This window comes from Scophthalmus maximus, chromosome 3, assembly GCF_022379125.1.
Source record: "Scophthalmus maximus strain ysfricsl-2021 chromosome 3, ASM2237912v1, whole genome shotgun sequence".
NCBI lineage: Eukaryota > Metazoa > Chordata > Actinopteri > Pleuronectiformes > Scophthalmidae > Scophthalmus > Scophthalmus maximus.
In genome coordinates, this window is record NC_061517.1 from 14,681,164 (window position 1) to 14,700,383 (window position 19,220).

At 40.0% G+C, this 19,220-nt stretch overlaps 1 protein-coding gene across 5 annotated transcripts in view; it reads right to left on the minus strand.

The window, feature by feature from the left end:
- The window catches only part of pex14 (peroxisomal biogenesis factor 14), a 48,011-nt gene that overhangs the window by 11,681 nt on the left and 17,110 nt on the right, over positions 1 to 19,220 (minus strand). For all 5 annotated transcript variants that reach the window (XM_035644375.2, XM_035644372.2, XM_035644373.2 and 2 more), the window contains exons 3-6: positions 14,920 to 15,004; positions 7,704 to 7,829; positions 5,423 to 5,508; positions 3,426 to 3,528 (exon numbers count right to left, since the gene is read on the minus strand). In XM_035644375.2, the coding sequence (XP_035500268.2) occupies positions 3,426 to 3,528; positions 5,423 to 5,508; positions 7,704 to 7,829; positions 14,920 to 15,004 (400 nt within the window). The remainder of the gene's footprint in view (positions 1 to 3,425; positions 3,529 to 5,422; positions 5,509 to 7,703; positions 7,830 to 14,919; positions 15,005 to 19,220) is intronic.

The window sequence follows — 19,220 nt, forward strand, 5'->3', positions numbered from 1 at the left end:
AGCTGCAGCCGGCTGGACGGGATGTAAAGAACCCTCCTCTCACATTAACCAGGGCCAGGACAAAAGACAGAGACAGGCTTGGAGGCTGTGTTTCTTTTGAAACCAACACAGACAAAATATTTGATCTCTCAAAGACACTAATAACTTGTAGTGACACCTGTGTTTAAATGGGTGGAGTTGTATCAATATAGGTGGGGCGCTGAAATGTTTGATCTTTTCATACTCGCAGAATCCTGCGGAATACGGGTTTGAGCAGGATCGTTGGTCGGGGCCCAAAAAAAGAAAAACCCATTTGTGCAAACAGTTTGAGTTTGCCGCTGCGTTTGTGATCCAGCGTGTGACCAGCCTTTCTGAAGACGGCAATAAACTGAAAATACCGCGACCTTCCCTGCTTAAAAAAGGTGTTACTGTGACAGGGTGTGCACGCTAAGCCAAGAGCTGCCCTATTAGTCTCCGATTCCACCTCGCCACAAAACAGCTTATCCAGATGCGTGGGTCAGTCTGCCAGCCTGTAATGCTGAACCTCCTGAATTACCATTGGCAGCGCTATTTCAGCCACTGCAGCCAAATAGGTTCACAGACTTAACTCTTTTCATTTCTCTCCACAAAGTTGACTCCTTTGTACTGCTCAGACACTTGACAAAAATGCATAACTTCTTATCCATAGTTGTCACAGATATGAAGCCAAAAATAATGAAGTCAGTGACTTCGGCCAGGCATGAATCAGAAGGAGGCTGTTGCTGTGGTGTGTGTGTGTGTGTGTGTGTGTGTGTGTGTGTGTGTGTGTGTGTGTGTGTGTGTGTGTGTGTGTGTGTGTGTGTGAGAGTGAGTGAGTGAGAGAGAGACAGGGGAGAGAGAGTAAGAAAGAATCAGAGACAAGATGATGTGTGAGGCTTGCAGCTGCTGTGAGGAGGGTGCACATTGTGTATTCAGTAAATTATTCAGTAAATACCTCAATATAATGTACACTACATATGTCCAGGCCTGTCTCTGTCTTTAATGGCCAGCTGGTCACCAATATGGCTCCCACCGACAAAGAGTGCCCAAACAGCCGCACAATTCCATTACAGCCTGGCTACGCTGAAGGAGTTCCAAGATCCATTCATTAATTGTCTGTGTGAAGTTGTAGGCAAATCATAATGGGAGTCAAGGCCTTTACTCTCGAGCTGGGGCTGGCGAGGGAGACTAATGTAGTCCCCATTCAAAAGAATACATCACCTCATTGCGCCCGGCAATAGAGAAATACATGAACTTTAACAAAAGGGGGTTCAAGCAATTGGCAGCAGCAAGGCAGTCGGCCGCTATTAGTCAGTGCAGCGAGGAGAGAGGGAGCGAGAGGGAGAGGAAGACAAAGGGAAAGCAGGGGGAGAAAACTCTCAATGTAATTGCAACCCCTCTCCCCAACTGTTAACTACAACAGTCATTAACTACAATAGCAGCTTGGCTACTGCAGTCATAGCAAATTAGTTCCTCACACTGGCTGAAGAAAAGACCCATGATTCCCCCCCCAAGGGAGGCTCACCTACTGAAAACACAGGATGACTTTTACTGTGAAATCCTGTCTTTAAGAGAATACGATTGTTTTGTATGATAATTGGACTATTACAAATAAAGTGTTCGAAATCCTGTCTTTACTTACAAACAAAACAGGGTTATGAACGTTGGCCAATCTCCAAATAGTGATGAGTAGGATAAGAATGGGCAGTGAAATAACCAGAGGAAACGTGTTTGCATAGTTGGGAGAAATTAACCATAAAGCAGCATAAATTTGTCAATCAGATTCAGGGGTGGCACACCTCGCACGCACTCTCACACAAATGCTTACCCTCCACCTACATTTGGCAGCCAGAAAACAAAAGCATGAGTGTGGCTGGATAAAATGATAACAGCATTATTTCCATATACACTACGCTGGTCTTTGACATGGGATGTTAACTTTTGTTTTAATTAGGAGTAGATGGAAAAGCAAACAAAGAGCATTTAAACTCACAGGATTGCATTTATGATTTGAGTGTGGCTCTTCTTTTTCTCACTTTTGCTTAAAACCCACATAAAGCAAAGTCTAAAGTTTTTTTATTTCTACAATAATAAAAACAAATATATTATAATAATAAATAAAATAATTTGGCAAATGAGAGGCACTGGCTTTACCAAAAATCATAACGGACAGTTGAGGTAAGAGTTGAGGTAAAGTTTTGTCCTTGTTTGAAATTATATACAGACAGACATGACTGTGATTTTAATTTAGATTTAACAATTCATATTTCTAACAAAAAGTCAAACACAGACCAAAATTATGAAATATGCCACTAAAGCGATGATTATAAAATGTCATTTAGGACATTTTAGGCTTTACACCACCAAGCCATTACTCGTAAAAGGGTTCAACTCACGACATAAAAGCCCAGACATTAGATTGGCTCCACTCGTTGCGACTTAAAATCCCATTTTATCTTTGTTAGAATTTTATTTTTTCTTACAGTTTTATCCTCGTTTCTAATCGATTTGTGAAGCACTTAGCTGTGCTGTATAAATAACGCTTATTATTATTATTATTATTATTAGAATACAATCTCATCACAGTCAAAACTCACTGCTTTAAGTGCTTTGAATGTCTGATTTAATTTGGCTACCTCTAGATTCTTTGATTAAGCTTGAATGAATGAGATTATTCTAATTCTGTCTTTTTTTAAACTATAGTCTATTTTGATCTATCTCAAAAGGTGGATACTGGTACATTACCTTTCATCTGAAAACACACTCTAGATCAACAGTACGGCTAACAACACCAAACTTTCTCAGAGTGCCTCCCTCATTTACGCCTCCCTGGATTTTTAATTACACTGACAAAGAGCTAGGAAAGCATCTCTCTCTCTCTCTCTCTCTCTCTCTCTCTCTCTCTCTCTCCATGTCTGACAGCCAGGCTGAGATTCCTCACCTGTCCAACATGGGAGCCGCACCTGTCACCGTACACTTAATCACACTAGGGCCAGTGGTGAGCCCAGACGCCACACAGTGCCATGCTGCACGCACGGCGCACACACACTCACACAAACACAAAATTAAATTGAACTTTCTCACCACCTATGGGGAAGAGGGTGGATGATGATGATGGTGGTGGAGGTTTAAGATGGGGGTGAAGTTGGTGCAGGGGGAGACGGATGGAAGGGGGGAGTGAGAGAGGACCGGTGGAGGGAAGAAAAGTTGTCATTTCCCAACTCCTCATTAATATTCCGAGGTTAAGAGCTTTTCAGCGAAACGTAATTAATTGAGCCCGAGCCTGACAGTAAACAAGCAATTTCAAATTAAAGCGAAATGACAGCAGCGTCATTTGTTAAAAACGCGCAGGGCCCCCCGATTTTGGCGACAGATAAATGAGGGAAAATGTTAAGGAGGGAGAAAGTGATGAAGATATTAATCTTCACCTGTCTGTGTCAGCGTGCCACTCATTGCCGCAATGTTGCTCTCCATCCTCTGCAGATGCTTCTTGTCCTCTCGGCTGCCCATAATGAGGGGAAGGATGTATTTCTGCAATTAAAAGCATGGCACAAAATTACACCTCTCTTCAGTGGGAAGGCGCAGAAAGAAGAGCAAAAAGACAGGGATGCCTAGACTACAACCCAGAGGTCGAATGCATTGTTTTATTAGACTAAAACCTAATTGTCTAAACTGCATGATTGGGTGCATGTTTTCGAATTGGCCATGCAACTGATACAGGTATGTTCACACAATCTGTTAAAAATTCAATCAACATTTTTGAAAACACATCAAATATTGAATATCTAGACTAATTCTTTTACAATGAATTTGTAATTTTAAGAAACAACACTGATCTAGGATTAAAGTAACTGTTTGTTGCAGACTCAAAATCACATTTACAGCAATATAAATTAATAAAATCCAGAAAAGGGACAGAGAAAAGCAATAGACAGGCCTGCAGGGAAAAACATGGTGGTGAACACTGAAAATAGTCTTCCAAAACCAAAAACGGTGTCACATTGATTATCATCTTTCTTCCGCTGAATAAACAAAACACTACCAAATCATATGTATGTCTGACAACCAAATGAGAGTGTTAGTTATCCAGTGTGAGTGTTGGCCAAATGAGCAGCTTGTATGCATCCGTGTGTGTGTGTGTGTGTGTGTGTGTGTGTGTGTGTGTGTGTGTGTGTGTGTTTGTAGCCAAGCTCACCAAATAAAATGATGTCAAAGTAACCGTGTCCCCACAGTTCGGAGTCCCCAATGAACTGCATTCAAAATCATTGTTTTTAAGGCTGAATAAGAATCACTTAATCCCTGGCTTGGGCAGCTCTCCAGCTCAGGTGGCAAGCAGACACGCCAGCGCAAGTAATAAACACTTTTTAGAGAAAAAGATTAAACGAGTGTCAACACGTGGTAATTAATAAGTGGGTTGCTGCGAGTGTGATGTTTACAAGGTGCACCATAACATAAATAAAGTATGGGCAGAAGCCTGGACATATGGTGCGACTGGCGCTACGCTCTAGTGACATGACAGCAACCTGTGCTGTCCCGCCAGGGAATCCCACCTCCCAGGCGACCAGTGGCGGGCAAAACCTGCTGCACGTAGGATCAACAATGGACCGGTACAGTGTGTGTGTTTTTGTCAGTGACAGACTGCAGGGAAACGGGAATAAGAGATTGGAGACCCCGAATGTGCATGTGCAGCCTTAAGAAAGGCTTTGTAAAGAAGAATGAAATAATAGGACATAACAGGATCTAAGGAGAAGCCAATATGTCTGACAGGGTCAGGTAGGCATATGCATGTACATGAAACGTGCTCCCGTTCTCTCTCTTACAGACACAGAGGAGAAAGGCCTGTCATCTAGGCCAAGAGCTACTGCTGGAGCTCCTGTCCTCCTCTAAAGCGAGAGTAATGGCTTCCACATGCCACTCAGACTACTACTAACAACCACTATGGGATTAATGTCACCGGGGACAAGGGGCCTCATGAGCTCATGTTCAAGGGCTGCTAAGCCCGATAAAAACCAAGGTGATTATTTTTAGACGGAAGGACAGCAAAAAAAAAATGGTTGTGTGCTGTGTTAGCAAACTATATTTTTGGAGGAAAAATAAAACATATCTGAGAGGAGGAGGGAAGTGGAAGTTTAAAAAAAAGAGGTTCAAATGAGATCATGCTTTGACGTAAAGCAGGGTAGCTTTAATAACAAGACCAGACTGATGTTACATACTGCAGAGGCGCCTTCTACTCCAGCACCATAATTCATCATAAACTGATGCACTTGCTAAGCCCACCAATTTAAATGTAATATTGGGGAGAGGCAGTACTGACAAATCTTAGGATGCAAAGCATAATATGTATAACAAATTTGAGAGGAACATTAACTGCGGAAACAAAGTCAGTACATCGTCTAAAGGGCAGACGGAGCAGGGTGTAACTTGCCTTGTAAAGCTGATGAAAGCCAAAGGCGATTCCCACCATAATGACGGTGAGGGCACCGTAGTCTCTCCATCGGTAGCCTGCCGAACCTGGAACGGATAAAACATGTGGTAAAATACAGATTTGAAGACTGATTTGCTTGAATTTTTATTGAGGTTGAAATGCGTGCTCAAGATATTCCTTCCAGCATTGGCATACTGAGTACATTAACCTGTGAACATACTGTGACATGAAACTTTAAGACTGAAATACCACTGTCTGTGGAATTTACAAATGAAATACACACATTCTTTCACCCTTTTTAATGTTGGATTTCTTTTGATGTACTTAACTGCAGCATTTTATAAAATACATTTGTAATTCACTCAAAAATTTGTAGATAATGGGCTACACATGCAAAGAAAACTCTTAAAGTCCATTAAGATAAAGGAAGTGTTTATTTTCTACCCTTAATTAACAGAATGTAATCCAATGCATCGCATATAAACATAACATCAGAATAAATAAAGAATAATTCTGCAAAGCAAACTCTCCTCCCTGCTCTGGCAGAAAAGACTCCATTGTCCTCCCCTTATTTTGGGATCAATCCAAATACAGTGTACGTATATAACCGTTTAAACAACTGGCATGAACTGAAAGGTAAGAGTGTGTGTGTGTGTGTGTGTGTTTAGAAGTTGATTGTCTTGCTGAGTGACAGATAATGTGAAAGTGTGTCATTGTGCAAGCTGTCATCTGGGTAGGCTAACTGTCTGTCAAAGTGGAAATTCCCCACATAAGAGAGGCATTCAACTGAAAATGTCACTAAACAACAAACAGGTTTGGAGGAAATATATGAGGGGTTTTTTTTTTATTCACTCTGGTGGGAACCAAATGAAAAGGAAATTATTAGAGGCAAGGCCACTTAAGTACAGCGTTGATATTCTATAACAGGTCTGGTTTCATCTAAGGGGTTATGTGGTACACGTTTACTGGGCTGAAGTAAACCAGAACGATCTTGTGCCTTACCACTTTGACATGCAAATAAACTGAGAGACCTGCTGTCATATTGGACTATATGGTATATGTTCAAGGTGAATGCTATTTTACTGTCCTTAGCCAACTTACTCAAGGGCACGTGTCATTGCTGCTGCAGCATTCAGGGCTGAATCTGTAACCTTTACTATCGAAATTTTTTGAATTATTCTCCAACATCCATATGTTAACCACATAAATTTGGGTCTTCATCAACATTATAGCTGCGATATACTGTCACCCATCCCAGAATACGGTGCCTCTGAAAGGCCGTGGAGTCCTTGGGATAGGTGGTTGACCCTGAACAAGACCCACTGCATCACCAGGGGTCTTCGCTCTTTCCCCCCCTTTAGGACCTTTCATTCTTCCTGTCTCTCTCTTTTTCCTCTGCCACTTCCACTCTGCCATCTTCCTTTTTTTATTTGGTCACTTAAGCTGTGGAACTGTGGTATCCATCCCCCATTTTTCCAATCTCCTCTCAAATTTATTGGGTTCAGTGGAGGCCTTCCTGTCCTTCTACCGCGTGGAAATAGAGATCAGAGTATCCATTACTTCGACAGAGATGGATGCGGGTCCCCGTGCACCGTCCCCATAACAAGGACATCAAAGGGAGGTAGCCCCCTCTTTTCGGCATGACCCCCCATACAAGACTCCCCGCTCTCACCTCATTATGCAGCTCCCTTATAGCCGTTTTGATATAAAACCCCCCACTATGGACAGAGAGCCGCTAGTCTCCCTAACTACATGGCCATCCCATCAACATCACTTTCATTACAAAACATGAGATGCCGGGGGAGTCAAGGACAGTGTGGTAATAAATGAGGGTGGAATACATCTGGAATCATTGTCATATGGGTTAAGCATTACGCGGACTTCATTCTGCATTGGTAAATCAGTGGACAGCACTCATAACCTCCTGAGGTAATAAAGATACAGGTTGCACTGTGGGGTCTTGCCAGGGTAGAACCCCTTGAAAAAGAAGGGAGACTTCATGAGCTTGTACCGTGCAATGTTGTATTCCCTGTGTCGGATTTCAAGGCAAATGTTGCATGGCATGTAAGTCTGTGATCCTTCTAATAGATGGAGCAATCGATAATCCTTTTTAATTTAAATCAATAAAAACAAAAAGAGGAGATGTCAAACAGCAAACCTGCTCTGGACAAGGACCTAAGTCTTAAATTAGACTCGACAACAGAGGTGAGTCTGAACATAAATATTAATATGATGTGCACGCACCAGGTACCACAGGGAAGGAAAGGTGATGTGCACTCACTGTGAGCTATAGGAGCCAGCTGAGTTGCGTGGAGTGGATGTGGGGATCCCACAGGGCTCAGGGGCAGGACTTCCTCTGTGCTGCCAGAGCGCTGGATGGCCAACTCTACCTCTTCATCCGTCAGCCCTGAAATCAAGAAGCACACCTTACAGACATTTGGAGGAAGTTCAGTGACTGTGTTTTATCAATGGGAAACACCAAATGGCTCCTTGCCTATCATAATATATGCTTAAATTCTTCCCAGGCTCCCCACAAATCTTTTAAGTACAATTTAGAGAAAGTATTTCAAATCGTTATTGAATTGTACCTGCCCTATTCTGAAAACTATATTTTCATTTCATGATTCTCGATGGGATTCTCCATTAGGAGTTCCGTTTCAGGGACATCTATCAAAGACAGATAGTGAGGAAAGGTTCACACAATGAAATCGGAAACTCTGCAAACCTATTAAGTGCCACCAAAGGCAAAGAAAATAGGAGTCTGTCCACTTCTCCAGTTATATTTCCCATGTGGAGATTTCATACACCCCAGACAGTGAAAATGCATTATTTTAATTTCTTCATTGTAATGTAAATGTATTACATAATTTTGCAAATGCCAATATAATTTAATCTTCAGATCTTTTTAATGATTTTAGTGATGATTAAATTGCAAAGGGCTCCCTGATGGAGAATCAGAGGGGAGGAGGAGAAAAAAAATCTAATATGAACATCTCCTTTTGTGGCAAGAAAGGATTTTATTTCAGGCGCCATATGCTGCCATTGCTTAGGGTATCATCTTTTAATGAGCATCTTGGTCTAAACAAAAGGAAAATAATTAGAACTTTTGATGAACTACAATAAAACACAACATTACCCAATTAATGTTGGCTTAAAAATAAATCATAACTGTAAGGTATGCACTGTAATTTTTAGATATTGATGGTGAAGCATGGTTTACCCTATGATGAAAAACCGGCACAGTTAACATTATAGTGTTGCAAAATACTGCTCATTGTAGCTTAACAGGGGCTCTATACTTACATTTTACCAATTTTTCCCTCGCTTATTGACAAAAAAATCCCCTTTTTTGTACGAGAGCATTTTACATGAACTATTCCCTCTGGATTTAGAGAATTTACACAAGCTCAGAATAAGCTTCCACAATGTTTTCAGAGACATGGAGAGAAATTGAAAAGGGTTCACTTGCTGCGTTTCGAGAGAAGGCTCTTGGCTTTCATTAAAAGTAACTGCACACAGACAGATATCCGATACTGGCCTCCAGAGTTGACTTTATAAGAGAAGCATACACTAACATCCAGGTAGAGTAATAATAATATGTACTGTGCAAACATTTAAGGCAGAACTTTCAGTTTCTTCAGATGAATGAGATATCAAAGCCAAACTCTTTGGCTCAAATGTGCGTATCTGTGGAAGTAGTTTGTGAGTCAAATCTAATCGCAGGTTGAACCTTAATCACCTTAACCCTACACTGTATCAGTAGCCCTAAAAGCATGAAGAATTTTTTTTGATACTCTCCCACACAGCTTATGCCAAGGGGAGGTCTCTCCCGTCCCTTATTTAAATGCTCCACGGACTTCAAATGGCCATGAAAATGGTTGAATAATTGAAGGCAAATATTGGCCAGCCTGTAGTCTACAGCAGGTCCTGAGTGCCAGGAAGTGGTGTCACCGTGTGCTGAGTTTCTGCAGTCAGACTGCACTGTCAAATAAGCAATAATGTGTCCCAGGACTCCTGATTCATCTGACCACAGCAGACTTCATGGTGGCAGACTATTGAGTGAGCCTCGCGAGGATCTCAGTTTCACTGAATGAGAAGAAATAAAAACATGCAATAAGTTTTTCATTTCACCTTGAAATGCAAGGTCTTGAAAAAAATGAATTAACTTAATTAAGAAACTTTGTTTCTCTCTTTATTGTTGTTGTGACCTCGGGTATAGGAGACCAACGCGCCTAGCCACTAGGCCAAAACTTCGGCCCTGCAGCGCCACTCGCTAAAATGTCGCTAGAGGTGTCAACAAGCGACGTTTACAAACTACACTCACAGTGTTGTGTGGTGCGGTCTGCACCATTTGTTTTGTTTTCGATTTAAAGAGGATAGGCTCTGAGTCGAAAACCCAGGTGGTTTTTTTTCTGTGCACACAGAAGCAACAGCTAGCGGACCGTGAGGAAATATTCGCTGATTTTTATAAAACGTGTATTGCTTCAGAATCGCTTACTGCCCCTTTAATATATGTACATCTTAATGGCTGATTACATCTTTGATGTTGTGTTTGGAGCAACCAAAAGGTTTTTTTTTGGGGTTTTTTTACCTTGTATTAAAATAAAATCATGGAAATTCCTAAAGCTGTTTTCTAGTCAAATTACAGCTTGCAAAGTTGTGTTGTAGTCTCTGATCTGCTTTTTTTGTTGTTATTGAAGGGAAGACAACACCAAACGAAAGGGCCCTTAGATCCAAAAGAAAGGGGAACAAGGTGAAAATGAGTTTTCCATATAAAAGGAAAAGACTAAAAAGGGATTGTGAAATTTATTATGGGTTCCAAAACCTGTGGAATGACCCCTGGACCTCCATTTCAGATCGACCTGTGGGGAGATGATTTTTTTTAAGACATAAATTACACCTAATGACGACACCATAAAAAAGAACAATAATGGAAAGCTATTCTGTATTTCATTATACTGTATTATTTGGTGCACCTGATACACGCAGTGCCTGTTTATGAGTCACCGTATTAGCAGATGCTCAGCCAAAGCATTTGCTTTGACCTTGCCATTCTCATTGGGGCATGAAATTACGGTGCTGGCACCTCGATATTACAGCTATAAATACTGTAAACTGCATATCTGGGCTACGTTTTCTATTGTCTTTCAACATAAACCTGATCGGTATTTATTTAAAGGAAAACCCATTGCTCGTCAGGTTATTTACAGCTCTATTTCCACTGGCTCATATTCTCTGGGTATTTTTTAAGGGCAAAGAGGCAGCGAGGCTCCTGCATTAAATCCATTTCTCCAATTCTGGCACTTCTAGACTTTATGGGTCAAGACCTAGGCCGGACAGCCAATTATAAAAATTGCTTACTAAAATATTTTGGGTGGTAAAAGGTGAATGCCTTTTTCACTCTCCTCCAAGGCCTGAATTATGAAGTTGCCCTTGAGTGAAAATTACTTACATTTTGAATATCGTATTTAGAAGATAGAAAAAAGAAAAAGACATGACGGGGGTCATAAATAGATGGAGGTCAATGGGTTATTAAGAAGTCGAGTGCAACTTCAACCTGTTTCTCATGCCGTGCTGGCGAAGGAGATTCTACATGTCATTTGGTTCAGTACAACTGCTTGAAAATGGCATGCCCTAAATAATGACCACTCTCATAGAGAATTCATTTATGTATTAAAAAAGAGGACTCTGTTCTCATTTCCCTGCTTTATTGCCTTGTACTGATGACAAAGTAGGCAAGGCCTAGGCTAGGTGGCGCCGTGGAGTAATTTATAACCACATCAATCCCTTTACCTTCTATGCAGGCCTTGGTCATTGTCATTTTTGTCCGAGAGGTGAGTCACATAACCCCACTTACAAACAGGATCCTATTAATATCTAGAATGATGAACCTTACCCTTACCTTCATACCAGGTATGGTAATAGACCAACAGTCTACCTGTAATCCCCATGACCCTGGATCACTGGCCCTCTGAGGGTGAAATCTATTAGCATTATTTATTCAAGTCAATAACAACTGGGACGGCATAAAAAAAGAAATAAGTCAAGCCATCATTTATGTCTCGCTGACAGAGAATGTGCTGTGGCTGTATCACATTCTGAATTTACCTGTAAAGCAACAATGTATGTGTACTCTCTGGATTTTACTCTCCCGAACTGCACTCGGTTTTATTTGGTAATCTGGGAGCGGTTGAATGTCGGCTTAGGGGCCAGGGTCAAAGTGACATGCTGAAAGCTAGAAAGTCTTCTTGACTTTGACCTGAGAATCAGAGATTTTTGGTAATTATGTGTGTAACTGCTAATTGTCTGGTATAATGGTGGTGCCAAAATGGGTCCCAACACTCCTTAGTTGTTACATCTGCTAATTGTAGAGGACATAGATGGCACAATTCACAAGATGAGAATGTAGAGCATTTTATATTTCACTCAAACACAATGAAATTTACTTGATCTTGGCAAGGAACGAGTAAAGCAAAATTGCTTCAAGATGGCTGCAAGACCGTTTAAATGTAATTCATTTCCCAACTCCTCACTAAAAGACAGACAAAAAAACATCTCAGGGTTTAAATCTTGATTTATATCTCCTCTAAGTGACAAAAGTTTCAATATTTCAGCCGGTTTATTCAACAAGGACTCAAGAAGGGCAGCTAGAAATATTGGACTGCATAATTGCCAATTCATATTCAGAAATTGACAGTTGAAGCAAAACAGAAAATTGTATTTTTCAATGAATATTGAAATAAACCACATTATTAGGATCTCTTTGGAGAAAAAATATGTAACTAGAGAGGCATCCTTCAACGCAGATTAGGGCACAAATGTGCGAGGAAATAATATGCACGAACGAGATTATTGTGTAAAGATTCTGCAACATGTAATCAAAGTGGGCCCTATTTTCCCCTTCATCAGCTGTCCAGCGTAAGTACTGGCAGCAAGAGGAATCCAATTTAAATTCCACTCTACCAGGAGATGGTATTGTTTCATTTTATGTGTGCTTTGACATTTCTGGCTGTTAATATAGAGTAAAATTCAGAAGTATTTACATAAATATGACATTAAACTGTATTAGAAATTAAGACGGACACATTTGCTGTGGTGATTGTGGGAGGAGGAGGCTGATTGAGTTTCTAGGTCAAAAGGCTGAGAGGACAATACATGCTGCAAACAGAAATGTGAGTATTGTCCAACTGTTATGTCTATGCAAAAGTTTTACCATGTTTGCTATATTACTATGGCTAGTGTGAGGAAGTAACTAATCTCCAAATACCAGGATAGAATTATATTACATTAACCTAGACATCAGAGATTTTATACTTCACTTTGCATGTAGGCGAGATGCACAACTTGTGTTGTAACACCATAATTAACCACAGAGGAAACATATTCAATTTTACTCGAATGAGGCTCAATAATATAACAATTTGATATGGATAATGATATGAATTTGACTCAAATTTTTACTCCTACAGTTCTCTGTAGTTATAGCCATAACGTAATGTAAGCCATCGTCGTTTCCTTAGAGACAGCTACATGTCTCATCTTTGTCAGCTAACAACAAGAAACAGCAAACGGTAGCCAAATCTGCTGAAGATGACAAAGTCATACCAAAGAAAGGTAGTCATGTTTCCTATAAGATCTAAAAGTACAACAAACCTGTTTCAGCATCTAAAAACAAAAGCATGCAGTGGAAAAGGAGCAATGAGTTTCTCCTCTGGAGTCTGATGCTAGCTCCTGTTCATATTCCAAAAATCACAGCTAAAGAGCAGCTACAATTGTACAGCTGTAACTTTAACTGCCTAATCCTCCAGTGTAACAGCGAATTAAAAAAAGGTTATTGTTGTTATTGTTTGTTAAAAATGTACATGTAGAGTGTATAGTTTTAAGAAATCACTTTTTTTAATCCTGTTCTCTCTTCAGCTCATGTAAGCAGAAAAACAAATTAATTAAAATTGTGATTTGTGAATAAAAACATTTTTAAAAATCGTCTTGATTTAATTATTTGGCCAGATCGCCCAGACATACCTTTCAACTTACTTTTTTTTTTTTTTTTTTTTTTAAATGTAACGAAGTAATATCGTAGAACAAAAACAAAAATCATCTAATGAGGTATGAGGTTATAGTAAAGCACTTCCCTGAAATATTGTATGAGATTTTCGAGTTCACTTATGTATGGCTATACCACACAAGTCAGGAGTTCTCTGCAGAGTAATACTCTCTGTACTTAGTGTTACATTACTCCATTTTCTATCATCTTTACCCTCTCTCTTTCCTGAGATCAATGTCCTTATGCAAATCAAGGGTTCTTGTTTAGATCTACAGCCGATCGGACTTTCCAAAATAAATCTGCATCAAAGCGTCATACATATTTCATGGACTTAAAGTGCAGTAAGAGCATACCATTTTGGATCGCGGAGCTCTGTGGAGTTTACAACAAAACAGAAAGTAAATAGGAAAAGGAGGTGTAGCATGACATCATTTTGTATTGATGAGGCCCTATTGCATTTGAGATAGCCAACAGTAGATGGAGAACATGCCGTAGTTGTCAATAATGAAGAACAAGAAGAAATTTCAAAAGATACCAAGAGTCATTAGAGCCAGATGAGATGTGTGTAGTAGCAGCCGGCACCCATGGATTTGGTTTCGGGTTACCTTTCCCAGTCATGGAGCTTTTAGGCTCACTTTTCACTGTTTGGCTTCACTAATGCTGGAGGCTGAAGTCCGCCAGCACTGCAGAGGTACAGTCCCCTAAGTACTGAACTGGTTTTTTTTTTTTTTTATGAGGAACTGAAATAGAAATATTCACCCCAAAGTCAATCTGAAGTAAAGACCCACACTCTCTATACACATTGTCTTTGCTCAGCCATATGCCGACTGTAAGAAATACATGGTATATAACACTGCACATTTCCACTGCCGCATTGTATTGAACCGACTTAAATGAGTTCAGAGTAATAAAGCCATTTGCGAGTTTTATTGCACAAACAATATTCTACCATGTGTCAGAAATAATTTCGATGAATTGCAAAGAAACTGAAGAGCCAGCAAACGTCCCACCGTCCCTGCTTGGAAACCCTCCCTGTGTCATGCCTCAAATTTACGATAACAGTTAAATTAAGTAAAAGGGTTAAAATGCTGGAAGGCAATATTGATAATTCCATTGAAAATGCAGAGCGAGTTTGTCAATATTAATTTTCCTGAACCCAAAGGAGCATCCCAACTGGTGTGTCATTTATTCACAGGGCCTGAATCATGCACTCTGAAGCCAAATCGACCCCTGCTAGAGCCTCCGGGGCAAAGAGCTACGGCCACAACCTTTGACCTGTCCCAATAATCTCATCCAAAAAACTAAATACAAAGCAAGTTCATCTGTGGCCAAGTACATTTTGTGAAGAAAAACAGAAAAAGGGGTTAATGTTGAAACCATTTTTATTTTATAATTTTTTTTAGGTTTTCAGAGCCGCATTCAACTTAAGTCAAGAGCAAATCAAAAGTCTCACCTTTTTTCTTCAGGAAAGCTTTTCTGGTGGCCAAGGGGCTCTGACGCACTTTTGGGTTCTGTAGAAACTTTACAGCAGTGGTAATCTGGGAAGAGACAAATGAGATTTGATTCCTCAATAAGATAATGTGAAAGTGAAGCTTTTAACAGTACAAACAATGGTCTAGACCTTCTTTAAGAAAATGGTTCATTATAAATCCAGACAAAAAAAAAAGTGGTTTCCATTTGATAGTTGCTTTTAACCTCCACACCCAGCAGTGAGGAGAAAGACCACCTGACCACTCTCCAGCTAAATGTGGGGAATGACCAAATCAGCAGTTATAAAATTAGCCCATCACAAGTGCTGGACAAATGGAGTATGGAGCTTAATTTGCTATTACCCTCTTAAAGACAAACTTCCATTCTTAAGTGCGCAGTGGAAGAAAATCTATACTTAATGCAGAGGTGATCATTTGTATCTAATAACTTGAGAATCCTAGGCTGAAAACTTCTGTAATTCTTCCAGTTAAAAACCTGCCATGATCAAATCACCCCGCCTGAATGTTGTAATGACTTGAAACGTTAATGCACTAGAACGTTAAATAGCATCAGAACATCAGTAGTTTTAAGTGCAGCGCGTTCATCGATTCTATTAGGTTTTCCTTCGAGATGCACCTTAATTTTCCACCCCAGTATGCATTTCCAAGAATTGGAGGGAGGAAGAAAAAAAATCTCCCTCAAATGGCATTAAAACATAAATTTGAAGTGGGCGCCATGAAGTGGCGCCTCCTAAAATAGATAAATATGTAAGAACACGGAGAAAGGGGAAACACACTGGAGGGGAGGTTTAGATGACTTATTATCGCACCTGTGGTCCCCGTGATTCAATTGTAAAAGTCATCCCTCTAATAGGTTGAAAGGTTTTGATTACTCTTCTTTTCTCTTAGTGTTGAAAGATACAAAATGATTGAGCGCCCTGCCAGTGGTAATTCATTTTGGGTAATGCATTGCATACACTATGAACCCGTTTCAATCCAAAAGGAATTGCAGTTTAAACTTGTCCATGGGGTAGGTGTGGCAGGGAAGCTGTGTAAAGAGCAAGATTCCAGTGACAAACAAACAGCACAGCGGAGAATCATGGCACACGATTATTGAACTCATGAGAATGTATTCCACTTTTCTTGAGTAGGCTATGAATACGCCGAAAAGCAACTTAATGTTACCTTTATTCCAATTGTGTGCTCACAGGAAAGAATCCGCAGACTTCCGGCAGTACTCTAAATGCAGTTATGAAACTTCAATAGTGAATTTGATCAAAATGTACCAGATTCATCCCGTGAGATGCTGCCACTATTCATTTAGGCACTCATCTACCATTTCACTGTGACACTACCATGACCTTGACGTACGTAAGGGTTATGCAAGGGGTATGGAATTTCCTGGATCTCTATATGCTGAGGGCTTATTAAAGTCAGTCACCCAGAACCTTCATTGTGACAAGCAGATTAAACCATTTGCATGGTGAACCACCAACCGATGTTCTGGGCCAAAAGATACAGTCAAAACACAGAGAAAATATCCCTTTGATAACAAGGCAAAAATAACCCTGCTCTCAGCAAAGCTCTTGCTGTTAAACTAAGTGAGCCTACAAGACGACTTGTGGTAAAGGCAGGAACCAGAGATAATGAACACAACAGAATCTAATATTCTAATATTTATTCCAGTAAATAACGGAGTGATGTAGGCCCCCGTGAGAGGCAAATTACCTAATAGGGGAAGAATATGCTGAATGAGCAAACCTTGTTTACATTCCCTCAAAATTTCAGTAGCACAATATTGACAAGAAAATTGTGTCAATGTTAATAGGCGTAAGTATGACATCTTAGTAAGGACCGCAGCTAGCTCAGCGGCAAACTAATGAGGTAAATGTCCATTTGGTTAAAACTGTAGTGGTAGATCTTCAGGGAGAGGAAAAGTGCACTTCTTAGCAGATGACATAGATGCTTTACACAAGTTCCACCCAGACATCTCAATCAATTATAACCACATTGCACAGATTTCAGTCTTGTCTTGTTATTGACTTATGGATCACCCCAGTTATAGTGTTGGGTAGCACACAACTGGGCCTTTAGGGGGGTAAGATGAATAACAGTACGAGACACATTTGGGTTGGCAGCATTACTAACGCAAATAAAAAAATAGGTCAATTTCCTTGCCATCGAAAAAAAAATTTGGAAAGGAAAAAAAAATGTCAGCTTTAGTGTAAAGCTACTTGTAAATCTTTGGCTGCTAATGTACCAAAGTGCTCCATGTTAAGAGCAATAATCTTTGCTAACCAGATAACCAATATAGTGTCAGGTAAAGCTGAAAAAGAGGCGAAAACTCAATCATAGGAAGAGATAACATTAACCAACACACTTAAAGACAGTGCAGTTGATGAAAGGACAAGATTACAGCAGTGTTATTGAGTTTGAATTGGACATGACTTTGTCTGAAAATTACAATTGTGATACCTTGAATTGGGAGAAATGAAGACGAAATCGAATTATGATCGAGCCGCATGCTTGGACGCCTGAGGAAACTCCATGTAACCAGTTGTATATTTTTGCCTTAACTGGTAATATCACTTAACTATAACCTATGGGTGTTTAGCAGGTATGCATTCTGGGGTTTCAGGACATGAGCAATTTGGGAAATTCAAGCTCTCGCTACTGAAATAGCAATCCCTCATCTGTCTAGGATTTGCTTCTTAAGGCTGTTTTCGGTATTTGAAATAAACCTGAGACCAACATTTGAACCACAACAGATGAATAAGATGCTTCACAAGAAAGGATTCAAGATTCTAGTTTTCAGTCTTAATAATTCTGGGACAACACAAACCTCCAGGCTACTACGGTCACAATGAAATGAAAATGCTGTCATGTACAGATGCAATGTTTGCAACTGTGAATTTTCTTTCTTTAAAGTTAGTTTATTGTTGTTGATCTCCGAGCCTCTTTTGAAGAGGATTTTGTGGATTTTAATTAAAATACTGCACATCTTACTACTTAATTTCTCATTGCATTTCAAACAAAACACTGCATAACTAGACAATTCATGAGTAGTGCGTCTCATCTACTTTCCTTTTTTTTTTTTTTAACAGAATATCATATTGAAACGCACTTAGCAAATTTTTTATCCAAGTCATCTGCTCCGCAGGAAGGTGTATGTACACATTTTTGTGTGCAACAATGAAGACATTCATGGGGCATGATGGGACTAGAAGTAGGGTGTTGGGCTGCAATGGAGGGGCTAAAAGGAAATCATTAGCAAGTATAGGATTCAGTCTCAGTGTGAATCAATTCATTCCAAATTGCCCCGTCCTGTACATTTGTAGAGGAGTGCCCCTGATATAATAACACAGTGATAGACACAGACAAAAATTGTGTTAGGCCAGTCTCAAATTTCCCCCCCAAACACACATTTGGAGGACCAAAAGCGAGAGAAAGTGAGAGACGGCAAAAAATGAAGCTCTATATTAATTTGGTGCTTTCATGGTTGATTTGCTATCAGGGGCAGCTGTCTTAAATGACTTAACCCAATACCTTTCTGATACCAGAGCCCTGCCAGAGAGGAATGAAGTTTTAATGCAATTATTGTATTTCCTCCGGTTGATGTGGCCAACAGTGCTTTTTAATCTTTTTAAAAGAGCGGCTTTAAATGCCCTTCTAATTGTGACATCTTTCCCGCCTTAAAGTGACCTTTAGCACAGGAAGCAAGGCCTCATGGGAGCTGCTATAGGAAATTATTGACCCTGAGAGACATCAGGAAGTAGAGGTGCAGACTCGACCGTTTAGCCAACATCCTTATGCACACTAGCTCAGACAGTGAGGAAAAAGGCCCTGATGGAGTTGAACCATTCTGACACTGACTGTACAAACTGAGACGTGTTTATGCCTTCATCACGCTCGGGCAGTCCTTTTCAGAGAAGCAGGACATTTAATGAAAACCCTTAACCAAAACAAAACCAAAACTAAACTTCAGCGTCAGTAAAATCTGATAAAGGACTACTGGTTTAAATGTGGCCTTTTTTTCCTCTCCTCTTGACAAACTAAGAAACAGTTTAGACCTACATTAAAACTTAACTACCAAAAAAGGGTAAATATAATTTGCTACTTCTTTGTGTCTCTGAATGTGGTCAGTTTTTATTGAATGAGATGTAAAACAAAAGGTCAAAGATAACAAGTCAACAGATGAAAAAGTGTCACGGAAAACTTCATTGACATTAACATTGCAAAGGTTTAAAAATAAACATACAGAGTTGTATCAGTGTCAGAGCCACGG